General features: G+C 50.8%; 1 protein-coding gene across 1 annotated transcript in view; it reads left to right on the top strand.

The window, feature by feature from the left end:
• atp6v1ba (ATPase, H+ transporting, lysosomal, V1 subunit B, member a) overlaps positions 1–13959 on the top strand; it is a 43614-nt gene that overhangs the window by 13281 nt on the left and 16374 nt on the right. The window contains exons 2-6 of the mRNA XM_080493922.1: positions 10268–10323; positions 10408–10506; positions 12249–12342; positions 12853–12930; positions 13820–13959. Coding sequence (XP_080350048.1) covers positions 10268–10323; positions 10408–10506; positions 12249–12342; positions 12853–12930; positions 13820–13959 — 467 coding nt within the window. The remainder of the gene's footprint in view (positions 1–10267; positions 10324–10407; positions 10507–12248; positions 12343–12852; positions 12931–13819) is intronic.

Here is a 13959-nt window from a genome sequence, read left to right as displayed (position 1 = left end):
ATAACATTAAGACCATGTTTACACACTCAGCCATAACATTAAGACCATGTTTACACACACACTGAGCCATAACATTAAGACCATGTTTACACACACACTGAGCCATAACATTAAGACCATGTTTACACACACTCAGCCATAACATTATGACCATGTTTACACACACTGAGCCATAACATTAAGACCATGTTTACACACTGAGCCATAACATTATGACCATGTTTACACACACTCAGCCATAACATTAAGACCATGTTTACACACACACTCAGCCATAACATTAAGACCATGTTTACACACACACTGAGCCATAACATTATGACCATGTTTACACACTGAGCCATAACATTATGACCATGTTTACACACACACTCAGCCATAACATTATGACCATGTTTACACACTCAGCCATAACATTATGACCTTGTTTACACACACTGAGCCATAACATTATGACCATGTTCACACACACTGAGCCATAACATTATGACCATGTTTACACACTGAGCCATAACATTATGACCATGTTTACACACACTGAGCCATAACATTATGACCATGTTTACACACACACTCAGCCATAACATTATGACCATGTTTACACACACACTCAGCCATAACATTATGACCATGTTTACACACTGAGCCATAACATTATGACCATGTTTACACACACTGAGCCATAACATTATGACCATGTTTACACACTCAGCCATAACATTATGACCTTGTTTACACACTCAGCCATAACATTATGACCTTGTTTACACACACTGAGCCATAACATTATGACCATGTTTACACACACACTCAGCCATAACATTATGACCATGTGAGATTTATCAGGAAATAAAAGTTTTATCTTTCATTATTTTTAGATTTACTGCTCCATTTTTAAATGATCTTTTTTTGTTGTTATTTTAAAGCCCGTTGTCGCACTGTGTTTGAAAAGTGCTTTGTAAATGAAGATATTGTTCCTGAACAGGTCAGGGCTGGTCTTTTTTTAAAGTTGAGGTATTGATCTGATCAGCTCAGTTCTATGGAGCTGGAATCAGATTCTGAGACGCCGCAGCTGAAACGCCAGCGGTGTGGCTATAAGAGGTGTGAACATGCAGTAGATTCACTGAAGCCTTCAAATCTGGACTTTAAAAGGAGGGACATGAAATATAGGTGGTGTCAGGACTGATGTGGTGTGTGTTCTCTGCTGGAGCGGGACGCTGTCTGTCTGTCTGTCTGTCTGTCTGTATTAGCCTGGCGGTGTCCACTGGGACTGTGGGAATCCCTTGAAGTACAAGCTAAGACGTAATTGTGAGGCAGCAGCCTGGCAGCGCTGGTTTATTGTCGCTCCGTCCCAGCTCCGTCCCAGCTCCGTCCCAGCTCCTCCCCCCATCTTTCAGCTGGGAAATTGAATTGTGTTGGAATGCTCTGTGCCTCTTTTCTCTGGCACTTGAATGGGCTCTTTAGTATTTCACACCAAGGTGTCCTTCAGGGTGCGAGGTCAGGCTACCAAAACAGCTTCTAGTGGCGGATTAGGACCAATTAACATCTTTGTACACAAAGGGCTCTGGCAGCTGAACGGGCTGCGGGGTGACCCACACGGCTGTTGCATGCCAAACCAGGGGAGCGCTGCACTTGAGCTGAAGTAGCAGAAGAGGGGTGGAGAAAGTTTTCCAAACCTAATGGGAAATGTTGCTACTTCACACCTCAGGAACATATAGCCCATTGAGCCGTCGTTACCTTGTGAAATGGGAGAGCAAACCACTTTTTTTAAAATCGCCATTTACACGTAAGAGGGGGCCTTGAACTGTCCTGTCTTTTCTTTCTCTTTTATATAAAGATGGCCCCCCATATAGAACCCGGGCGAGGCCTTTAATCCCCTCAAACGCAGGTATCAGACACACTTCACTCGGCTCCATACATTGTTCTCCACCAGAAAGGAGCTTCACAGCACTTTAGGTTCTAGCAGTTGGTGAGTTTATGTTAATGTTGTTTCTGTCAAACACTTTGGTCCTGGACCAGGTTCTTTACTGACGCCGGCTTCCTGTGGAAATGTAGTTTATAGTGAGCTGTAGAAAGCGCACTATGACCGAGCTCTGGGGTGGAGACATCAGCTGGAACACTGCTGGTCGGGGGAATGCCTTTTCCCTGAAGAACAAAACGCATGACAAGAGTTGTGTTATGAAAAGTTCCATGTGTAGAACGATCAAATCACAGCATCCCACGTCACCGTGCAGCCCCCGCTGTCCAGATGAACTTCAGGACTTCCAACATGTTGTGTCAGACGTGAGCACGCGTTTCATCTTCACGAGACAAACATGGTCTCAGTTGTGACCTGAAAAGGTGTGAGACTGAAGTTGTTCCTTTCAGGACTCACAGGCGGAAGATTAGGACCGCCTGGAAGTGAGAGGGAACGTCAGAATTCTGACTGCTTTTCCCCAGAACTCCAACTTCCTCTCATGTTTTTGACTTCCCTGGAGTCTCCGGGAGGCGAGCCCGAGCCAGCGAGCCTTTACCTGGAGCGGGGCGCCTCAGGTGAGCTCAGGAGGGACAGGTGGGACAGGAGGGACAGGAAGGACAGGTGAGCTCAGGAAGGACAGGAGGGACAGGTGAGCTCAGGAGGGACAGGAGGGACAGGTGAGCTCAGGAAGGACAGGTGAGCTCAGGAGGGACAGGAGGGACAGGTGAGCTCAGGAAGGACAGGAGGGACAGGAAGGACAGGTGAGCCCAGGAGGGACAGGAAGGACAGGTGAGCTCAGGAAGGACAGGAGGGACATGAAGGACAGGTGAGCTCAGGAGGGACAGGAAGGACATGAGGGACAGGTGAGCTCAGGAAGGACAGGATGGACAGGAAGGACAGGTGAGCTCAGGAGGGACAGGAAGGACAGGAGGGACAGGTGAGCTCATGAAGGACAGGAAGGACATGTGAGCTCAGGAAGGACAGGAGGGACAGGAAGGACAGGTGAGCTCAGGAGGGAAAGGAAGGACAGGAGGGACAGGAAGGACGGGTGAGCTCAGGAGGGACAGGAAGGACAGGTGAGCTCAGGAGGGACAGGAAGGACAGGAGGGACAGGTGAGCTCAGGAGGTTACTCCAGCAGGAGGCTCCAGTGTGACTCCACAGTGAGGACACGTTCCCTCCCATGATTTGGGTTTTGAAGACTCATTGCGACTTGGTGTTGGGACTGTTGTCCTGTTCCTCCATTGCCGTGGTTCAGACTGTCGGCTCGGCGTTAATCTGCTGAGGATGTGTTGTGACCATATTAATCTGGTGTTTGTGCCGGAGTCCTGTCTCGGGGAAGCGACCCACCCTGAGGATTCTGACCTTCACCTCCCAGTCCTGGTTCCCTTTAGTTTGGCTCCTGGTCCCAGCTTCCCCCTCTTTGTGTTTGTTTGTTTGAGCTGAAGCTGTTTGGACTCGGTGAGTGAGACAAACTAATGTTACTTAAAATGTCTTGAAGTTCCATTTACCTCCTCCTGGCCCAGTTACAGGCGTCTCCATTCAGATGCAGGAGACTTATGGATTTCTAAAGGGTTCCTGTATAATTATATAGCCCAATTTCCCCCACTCCGTTATTATTATCATCACTCTTCAGGAAATAGCCGTATGCATCTCTTTTGAGGCCTGTGGGCAATTTCCAGGCTAAGTGTAGCTATTAAGTCCTTTTATAAATATGGACTAGCTGCCATTTATGAGGGGGGAGGATCATAAACATAATGTTGTGAAAATGTGATAGAATTTTCATTAAAAGCATTATTTACTTTGCAGAGGGCAGTGCAGGCTCACGGAGGCAAACATGCAAATCGTTCCCATAGAAAAGAATCGTCTGTGTTCGTCCTGGGCGTGCGGTGGTGCTGTGGTGCTGTGGTGCTGTGGTGCGGTGGTGCTGTGGTGCTGTGGTGCGGTGGTGCTGTGGTGCTGTGGTGCTGTGGTGCTGTGGTGCGGTGGTGCTGTGGTGCTGTGGTGCTGTGGTGCGGTGGTGCTGTGGTGCTGTGGTGCGGTGGTGCTGTGGTGCGGTGGTGCTGTGGTGCTGTGGTGCGGTGGTGCTGTGGTGCGGTGGTGCGGTGGTGCGGTGGTGCGGTGGTGCGGTGGTGCTGTGGTGCGGTGGTGCTGTGGTGCGGTGGTGCGGTGGTGCTGTGGTGCTGTGGTGCGGTGGTGCTGTGGTGCTGTGGTGCTGTGGTGCTGTGGTGCGGTGGTGCTGTGGTGCGGTGGTGCTGTGGTGCTGTGGTGCGGTGGTGCGGTGGTGCTGTGGTGCGGTGGTGCTGTGGTGCGGTGGTGCGGTGGTGCGGTGGTGCGGTGGGACAGGTATAGTTTTATCATTTGAAAACTTTTTCTTCCATATGTAGTGTCCACAATGCCTCACTGAGAAGGTCTTACTCTTCATCTCATCTCTGGGGAATTAGTAAGACCTGCTGGGTATTATCAACCAACCACTAAAAGTACATGTGTAAAAACTGATGAGGTGATTTGAGGAGTGAAAACCATTGGATTGAATTATTTCGTACTATTTCCAGGGACGTATTAGAGTATCTGACATTAAAAGACAATTACAAGTCATTATAGATTCATCCCTCACCGCAGGGGTCTACATCCACTCTCTCCAAAAAGCATGTCGCACTGTCAAACCAACAAATACCAGCGCTGACGGCTGGGAGAAATAGCTGGACCAGTTTGGTTGCCCTGGTTACGGCGATGAGGAGGCCGCCGGGCGCGGTGTTAGCATCACTTCTGTTTGGTTGGAGGCAGGAAATCATCTGGCTTTAAAATGGCTGAAGGAGCAACGCCACCAAAACACTGCTGTCAAGCACAATCTGTCCTTCCAACTATCCACCTCCTCTTCCTCCTCCTCCTCCTCCTCCTCCTCTTCCTCCTCTTCCTCCTCCTCCTCCTCCTCCTCTTCCTCCTCTTCCTCCACCTCCTCTTCTTCCTCTTCCTCCTCTTCCTCCTCTTCCTCTTCCTCCTCTTCCTCCTCTTCCTCCACCTCCTCTTCCTCATCTTCCTCCTCTTCCTCTTCCTCCTCTTCCTCCACCTCCTCTTCCTCCTCTTCCTCCACCTCCTCTTCCTCCACCTCCTCCACCTCCTCTTCCTCCTCTTCCTCCACCTCCTCTTCCTCTACCTCCTCTTCCTCCACCTCCTCTTCCTCCTCTTCCTCCACCTCCTCCACCTCCTCTTCCTCCTCCTCCTCTTCCTCCTCCTCCTCTTCCTCCACCTCCTCCTCTTCCTCCTCCTCTTCCTCTTCCTCCTCTTCCTCCACCTCCTCTTCCTCCACCTCCTCCTCTTCCTCCTCCTCCTCTTCCTCCACCTCCTCCTTTAATTAAAAATAAATATATATTTTATTTAGTTAAAGAAGGAGGAGGAGGATGTATGATAAAGGTATTCTTTTTTTTTTTTTTTTTTTTTTTTTAAAGAAACAATCAACTAGAAAGTTGTTGTGCCAATTTATACTGATTGGATCATTAATTCAGTGATTCGTGTCTCAAGTTAGGAGCTGCTGGTGAGCCACTGCTGCTGGTGAGCCACGCTGCTGCTAGTGAGCCACTGCTGCTGGTGAGCCACTGCTGCTAGTGAGCCACGCTGCTGCTAGTGAGCCACTGCTGCTAGTGAGCCACTGCTGCTGGTGAGCCACTGCTGCTGGTGAGCCACTGCTGCTGGTGAGCCACTGCTGCTGGTGAGCCACCGCTGCTGGTGAGCCACCGCTGCTAGTGAGCCACCGCTGCTAGTGAGCCACTGCTGCTGGTGAGCCACTGCTGCTGGTGAGCCACCGCTGCTGGTGAGCCACCGCTGCTAGTGAGCCACCGCTGCTAGTGAGCCACTGCTGCTGGTGAGCCACTGCTGCTAGTGAGCCACCGCTGCTAGTGAGCCACCGCTGCTGGTGAGCCACTGCTGCTGGTGAGCCACTGCTGCTAGTGAGCCACCGCTGCTAGTGAGCCACCGCTGCTGGTGAGCCACTGCTGCTGGTGAGCCACTGCTGCTAGTGAGCCACTGCTGCTGCTGGTGAGCCACTGCTGCTGCTGGTGAGCCACTGCTGCTGGTGAGCCACTGCTGCTAGTGAGCCACTGCTGCTGGTGAGCCACTGCTGCTGGTGAGCCACCGCTGCTGGTGAGCCACCGCTGCTGGTGAGCCACCGCTGCTGGTGAGCCACCGCTGCTGGTGAGCCACTGCTGCTGGTGAGCCACTGCTGCTAGTGAGCCACTGCTGCTGGTGAGCCACTGCTGCTGGTGAGCCACTGCTGCTAGTGAGCCACTGCTGCTAGCGAGCCAGGCCGCTGCTAGCAAGCCAGGCCGCTGCTAGCGAGCCACGCTGCTGCTAGCTAGCCAGGCTCAGGCTGGTTGTCCATGTTGAAGGTCTGAGAAGAACCAGCGATCATCTCCTCAAGCAGCTCAAAGATCTGCTTCACTTCACTGGTGGAACCTTTAGAGCTTCAGGAGCTTTCTGGAAGTCTGAAGACACACTGCAGGGACTATGCTAATGCTAACCTCCAAGGTCTTGCAGGGACAATGCTAAATGCTAAGCTCCAGAGTCCTGCAGGGACAATGCTAATGCTAAATGCTAACCTCCAGAGTCCCACAGGGACAATGCTAATGCTAAATGCTAACCTCCAGAGTCCTACAGGGACAATGCGAATGCTAACCCCCACAGTCCTACAGGGACAATGCTAATGCTAAATGCTAACCTCCAGAGTCCTGCAGGGACAATGCTAATGCTAAATGCTAACCTCCAGAGTCCCACAGGGACAATTCTAATGCTAAATGCTAACCTCCAGAGTCCCACAGGGACAATGCTAAATGCTAACCTCCAGAGTCCTGCAGGGACAATAATAATGCTAAATGCTAACCTCCAGAGTCCCGCAGGGACAATGCTAATGCTAAATGCTAACCTCCAGAGTCCTGCAGGGACAATAATAATGCTAAATGCTAACCTCCAGAGTCCCACAGGGACAATGCTAAATGCTAACCTCCAGAGTCCCACAGGGACAATGCTAATGCTAAATGCTAACCTCCAGAGTCCCACAGGGACAATGCTAATGCTAAATGCTAACCTCCAGAGTCCCACAGGGACAATGCTAATGCTAAATGCTAACCTCCAGAGTCCTGCAGGGACAATAATAATGCTAAATGCTAACCTCCAGAGTCCCACAGGGACAATGCTAATGCTAAATGCTAACCTCCAGAGTCCCACAGGGACAATGCTAATGCTAAATGCTAACCTCCAGAGTCCCACAGGGACAATGCGAATGCTAACCCCCACAGTCCTACAGGGCCGATGCTAATGCTAAATGCTAGCCTCCAGAGTCCTGCAGGGCCGATGCTAATGCTAAATGCTAACCTCCTAGGGAGCAACAAGCCTCCAACTTCAGCAGACTTTAAAATCTGAGAAGTTGCTTCAAATGGACCCGAATACACACTTTGTATATGAAAAAGTGTTTAAAATACCTGAAGATACTTTGTGTTTTTCATTGTTTGGGACGAGTTAACCAGTCTTATTTAAGTCTTTCTTTAGTCGATCGTCATGAGTTCATAGGAACAGCGATACTATTTCATGCGGTTTTATCCGTGTAACATTAGTCGTGTGTGAGTTTTACCTCACATATTTACTGCGAGATTGTTAAATGTGATGTCAGCTGTACACAGTGGGATTATGTTAAACTAATGAAGCCTGTGAGTCCACAGGTGGTTGGAGTGTAACCGTTCCTCCAGCTGCTGCTCACAGCTGTACTCCTGCAGTCTGATGGGTATTTAAACCTGCTGAACACAGGCTGGAGTGCCGCTGTGTGTTTGTGGCAGCACATCATTAAAGCTCAAACTTAGTGGCTCTCGTTGGTAATGAGGTAAGCAGAGGTTAGAGCAGCCGTGGCGTCGCTCTACAAGGTCCTGGTGGAGGAGAGGAATGTGTGTGAATGTTGGGCTTGAGTCATTCAGCAGGACGGGCCCTGAAGCAAGAACTGAGATAAAGGCTGTTTAGAGTAAAACTCATTTTGCTTTGGAGAGCAAAATCTTTTTTTTGTATTTGGGCTGCCCTTGGTTTTTATCATCACACTTGAGCCATTTTTATCGTGCTCTTTCAACAGCCTGCAGCCCCCCCCCCCCCCCCCCCCCCCACACACACACACACAATGGAGGCAGACGTGCAGGTGTGTGTGGGAAATGGCGGCGGTACTGTGGAGCATTGACAGGTTATTTTGTTGGCCCCTGTCTAATTAGTGGCATAGTGGAAGCCCCCCGCTAAGCTTTAGTGCTTTATGTTGGGAGCAGGCTGCTCTAATTTCCCCACGCCTTTGATATCAGCCCTGAGATTGACGGTTCACACATAAAGAGGAACAGCAGAGCATGATAGAAAACCCCTCTGGAAACCCTCCTGCCCCCCCCCCGGGGCTGTTCCTCTGACTCCCATGTTTCCAGAGTGGAGAATGAAACATGAGGTATTGCAGTACATGGTATTTAAAGGGGGAACATCTCCTGGATCTGTTGATCAGCGGTGGAGCGGGTCGGACCTGTGATGTTCTGTCACTCTTAGTTCTGACGTTCTGCGAGTGGTGATGCTGCAGACCGTCCAATCACAGCTCACATCACAGAACAACAGGTCTTTTTACACTCCTCACATGAACTTGCTCTTGTCGACGTGTCCTTTTCTTCAGCAGGTCTTCTGCTGCGTCTCCTTCCTTCCTGTGCCTCTGCTCTGCTCTGCTTTCTGTTTGAGGAACCCGTGAGGAACCCGTGAGGAACCCGTGTGTTCCAGGGAGCAGAGGAGGGAGGCTCAGCAGTGCATTTACACCCCGGTGCCAGAAACCTCAACCACTCGCTGGAGCCGCTCGCTCCTGCTCCCTCTGTGAGGTGAAGTGGTGAAAGTGAATTCTAGCGGCTGTCTGTGAAGCCACTGCTGCTCTTTAAGAGTTCAACCAGCTTTTATCAGCTCACATTCATTTTCAAGTAGAACGCGACATCGACATGATTTAAAAAAGGACCGTTTTGACCTCCGTGTGGTCGGAGGACAGTCCCCATGGAGAAGTCCGTCCCATCAGACCTGAGCAGCTCACTCTGTGTTCTGAAGCTGACGCTCTAGGAGTCGGTGCCGTTTCTCTCTCGTGATATTTAAAGCTGTAGCTGCAGTAAAAACCGTAACGTCCTCACGACTGAGCTGATGATGTTAGCCTAGCTTCTTAGCTTCGCACTGACGCTCTGTTTGGTGGTGAAGCATAACGCATGGATTCCTTCATTTGTGTGGAGCGTAGCACCTGGAACCACTAGGTGGCACTGTGACAGCAGCAAGCTGCTTCAGGCCCCGTTTCCATGACAACACCTAATCCGTTTCCACTGCAGCAGCAGACACTCGGACAACGACGGAGTTAGTCTGCCGGGCCACAGGAGGGCGCTGTTACTTGATTTTGGAATGAAACCACAGACGTGTGCAGGGAACAAAACACTATAAACATGAATAAAATGGAGAGAACCTGACATCCTAGTGGACTGATGAGGAACCGGACGATATCAGGGAGAGTCTCAACTATTAAACTACTGATCTGGAGGATGAAACTAGAATACGACCGCCAGTCAAACCACTAGGGGGCGCCATGTTTGTTTACAAGTGGATGAGCAGTTCCAGGCTCCATAGCCTCCATCAGGTTCTGCAGGAGGGAACAGCCACAGTGGAAGAACCTTTCCACCTCGGGAGCCCAGATCAAATCTGAACAATGTCCGCCCTATATGACCTCATATTTAATGGTTGATCTTCTCAACACACCAAGGTTCCCCCGTGTGAATGAGGCGAGAATGAGAAGAGAAGTTGGAAGCAGCCTGGTTCTCTCCTCATGCAGGTTCTTTGAGACGTGGTGGAGAGGCAGAACGTCCAGCTCAGTGGACCAGCCAGTGGTTGGTGGCAGGTAATGCCGGGTGCAGCAGAGGTGGAGGGAAAAGGCCCGGCGCAGAGTTTGATGTGTTCCCTGATTACAGTCTAATGTCCCCAGCGAGGACCCTTCTGCATGGCGAGGCTCGGACCGCACCACGTGTCTCTAATTGGACACAACATGTGCATTTCCTGCATTTTCCCCTTGACATTTGCCTGCCGTTGACATTTGGGCCTGGAGTGCTTGAAAGCAGTGGAAACGTCTGCGTGAAAGGTCATCTCCTGATTATGAAGCGCTGGCCGTGAAGACGCCTCCTTGCTGCTCCGCTGATTACCGTCTTTCAGCGGGACGTGGAAATGGGACTGTTGAATGTATTACCTGTGTTATTTCCTTGTCCTGCAGAGAGATGAATGAACTGTGTGTCTTTCAGCCTACTCCACCGTGTCGGGTGTGAACGGACCTTTGGTGATCCTGGATAATGTGAAGGTGAGTCCTTCAGCCTCCGCCTCTCAAACCCTTTGACATGAGAAAACGGTGAGACTTAAAGGGTGTGGCCTATTTCTGCTCTAGTTTCCCAGGTACGCTGAGATTGTCCACCTGACCTTGCCTGACGGCACCAAGAGGAGCGGCCAGGTCCTGGAGGTGATCGGGACCAAGGCCGTGGTTCAGGTGAGGACCACCTATAGCATCTCATGCTGTCCTGTCAGAAATGGGAATTCACTGTCGGTTCTGGAGCTCACGGAACCTTTGGCACTACAACAGCAGAACGTCTGAACCATGTTCAGCTTCAGTGAAACAAACGTTTATTTTAACATGGAAAGATGAAACCAAGAGATTGAAGAAAAGCAATAGAAATACACTGAATTGATATTTAACCTTCAATAAATACATGCAAGTAAGAGTAAAGAATACCTCGTGACATGCCACGCCCCTCACAGCAGGCCACGCCCCCTCACATCATGACACGCCCCCACAACAGACCACGCCCCTCACGACAGGCCACGCCCCCCACAGCAGGCCACGCCCCCTCACATCACGACCATGTTGGTTGGTTCGAACTCCAGGAGCTGACAGCTGCTCGTGATGCGTTCAGGTGCATCACGTCAGCCTGCACTCCCACATGTTAACGAGCTGCGGCGCTCCTACAGTAGAGAGGTCACAAGTTAAATATGATTAAAATATGACTGATAGTCCTGAGAGAGCTGCAATAAGCATGAGCAGCACACGGCAGAGCAGCAGGTTCAGCAGAGCAGCTCCTACAGAGTTCAGCTGGACGGCTGGAACAGCCCAAACTCATTTATTCAGCCAGAAGCTGGAAGAAGGAAGTGACCTCATTTTGTTCATCAGAACCTGAACTGCTCTACTTTCTTCTTCTTCTCATGGAGGATGAAGAGGCCTTAAGGGAGGATGAAGAGGCCTTAAGGGAGGATAAAGAGGCCTTAAGGGAGGATGGAGAGGCCTTAAGGGAGGATGGAGAGGCCTTAAGGCCTTAAGGGAGGATGAAGAGGCCTTAAGGGAGGATGGAGAGGCCTTAAGGGAGGATGAAGAGGCCTTAAGGGAGGATGACGAGGCTTTTAGGGAGGATGAAGAGGCCTTAGGGGAGGATTAAGAGGCCTTAGGGGAGGATGGAGAGGCCTTAAGGGAGGATGAAGAGGCCTTTAGGGAGGATGACGAGGCCTTAAGGGAGGATGACGAGGCTTTTAGGGAGGATGAAGAGGCCTTAGGGGAGGATGAAGAGGCCTTAGGGGAGGATGGAGAGGCCTTAAGGGAGGATGAAGAGGCCTTAGGGGAGGATGGAGAGGCCTTAAGGGAGGATGAAGAGGCCTTTAGGGAGGATGACGAGGCCTTAAGGGAGCATGGAGAGGCCTTAAGGGAGGATGGAGAGGCCTTTAGGGAAGATGAAGAGGCCTTAAGGCCTTAAGGGAGGATGGAGAGGCCTTAAGGGAGGATGGAGAGGCCTTTAGGGAAGATGAAGAGGCCTTAAGGGAGGATGACGAGGCCTTAAGGGAGGATGACGAGGCCTTTAGGGAGGATGAAGAGGCCTTAGGGAGGATGAAGAGGCCTTAGGGGAGGATGAAGAGGCCTTAGGGGAGGATGGAGAGGCCTTAAGGGAGGATGACGAGGCTTTTAGGGAGGATGACGAGGCCTTAGGGAGGATGACGAGGCTTTTAGGGAGGATGAAGAGGCCTTAGGGGAGGATGAAGAGGCCTTAGGGGAGGATGGAGAGGCCTTTAGGGAGGATGACGAGGCCTTTAGGCTCCACATGTCTTTATTTTGACTGTGATGGACTTTTACAGTTCATTCAGCATGTTGGTAATCTTTGGTTGTGTGTAGCTGGGTAAAGCAGGAACCCAGGAACACTCACAGAGTTAGGAGCAGCTGAAGATGTCATGGTGTCCATCTCCATTCAGGTGTTTGAAGGAACTTCAGGTATCGATGCCAAGAAGACGGCCTGCGAGTTCACTGGTGACATCCTGCGCACTCCAGTGTCCGAGGACATGCTGGGTATGAACGTTAATCCACACATTTCTGTAAATAAGCCACTAATTATTCTGCGCTTCAGTCTTTTCTCCTTCCATCATCTCATCTTTTAAAATAGAAATCTTCATTATACTAAATCCACTTGGATTGTCAGTCACCTCAGGAAACTCTGAATGAAAGATTTATCTGGGTGTTTTTGAATGTCTTAATCCATGTGATTATCTCAGTACAGTACAAGGTTACATACATTCAGACAGAAGCAGAAAGTAAAGCTGCTTTTGTTCCTGAAGTATCATTAAGCTCGTCCATGAATTTCTAATCAGCCGTACTTGTTACTTGTAGACTGGATAAGAGCCGTTCCAGCCGCTCCTCTGGCTCCTCTTGAGAGTCTGACAGGAACAGAATAGATCAGGAGTGTCATCTAATGAATTTAATTGTCCTCCTGGTTTTACTAATCATCTTTGAATTAACTTCGACATCAATCAAAGGGTAGCGTTCTCTTTTCTAGCTGAACCGCTCCCTCTCCTCTTTCAGGACGTGTGTTTAACGGCTCCGGTAAACCCATCGACCGTGGGCCCAGCGTCCTGGCTGAGGACTACCTGGACATCATGGGTAAGCCTCTACAAGCTGCTCTGCTCTCTCATGCAAATGTTGAGCTGAGTAAAGTCATGTGGGAGTTCTGCACTCGGCTGCGCTCTGTAGTCGTCCAGCTCAGAACAGAAGGATCATGAACACCTCCTCTCAGGGGTTTTGTCCTCCAGAAAGAACCAGGTTCTAGTTCTGGTCCAGGGCCAGACTTGGCACCACTTCTTTGTCTTTCCACCACCAAAGCTCCGGCCTATCAGGGGCCAAACGGGTGCTAAGCTGGCCCCACTTCGCTGCCGGGCCAGAGGTGGGCCAGAGGGGGGCCAGAGGGGGGTCAGAGGGGGGCCAGAGCATAGCCAGAGGTGGGCCAGAGGGGAGCCAGAGCATAGCCAGAGGTGGGCCAGAGGGGAGCCAGAGGGGGGGCCAGAGTGGGATCTGACACGTCATCAGCTGGGGGCGGAGTTATCTCTAGCTATGAGGCGATAGAGCTTCTGAAGCAGCTCTCTGAAATCTACAGTGAACACGGAGCCCCTGAGTGGGTATAGAGAACAAATCAAAACATGTGGGAACGATATAATAAGTTGTTCCCTGAAGGTAATAATACGAGGGAACAAGATAATTTAACTGCGATGGCGGAGCCGCGGTTCTCCAGAGAGCTGCAGAGCTCCTCCTGTCAGTCAGCTGGTGGCTCTAGAATCTAGAACCAGTTCTTTTTCAGGCTTTTCATGGTGACATCATCGTAAGTAACAGTGAAGCCAGGTTCACCTGTACAGGTGAGCAGAACACACTAGGGAACAGCCAGGCCCGGACTCCAGCCATGACTTGTCGCTGTGAGGCCAGGATGCTCACCACTACCCCACCGTGTGGCTCACCCCGTGTTGTTTCACACGAGGTCTTCCTGTCTCCCTGCCTCCAGGTCAGCCCATCAACCCTCAGTGCCGGATCTACCCCGAGGAGATGATCCAGACCGGCATCTCGGCCATCGACGGAATGAACAGCATCGCCAGAGGCCAGAAGATCCCCATCTTCTCTGCTGCTGGGCTGCCCCACAACGAG

This window comes from Lipophrys pholis, assembly GCF_963383615.2.
Source record: "Lipophrys pholis genome assembly, contig: SCAFFOLD_28, whole genome shotgun sequence".
Taxonomy (NCBI): Eukaryota; Metazoa; Chordata; class Actinopteri; order Blenniiformes; family Blenniidae; genus Lipophrys; species Lipophrys pholis.
The sequence above is the reverse complement of the archived record's forward strand: the minus strand, read 5'-3'. Positions and strand labels throughout refer to the sequence as shown.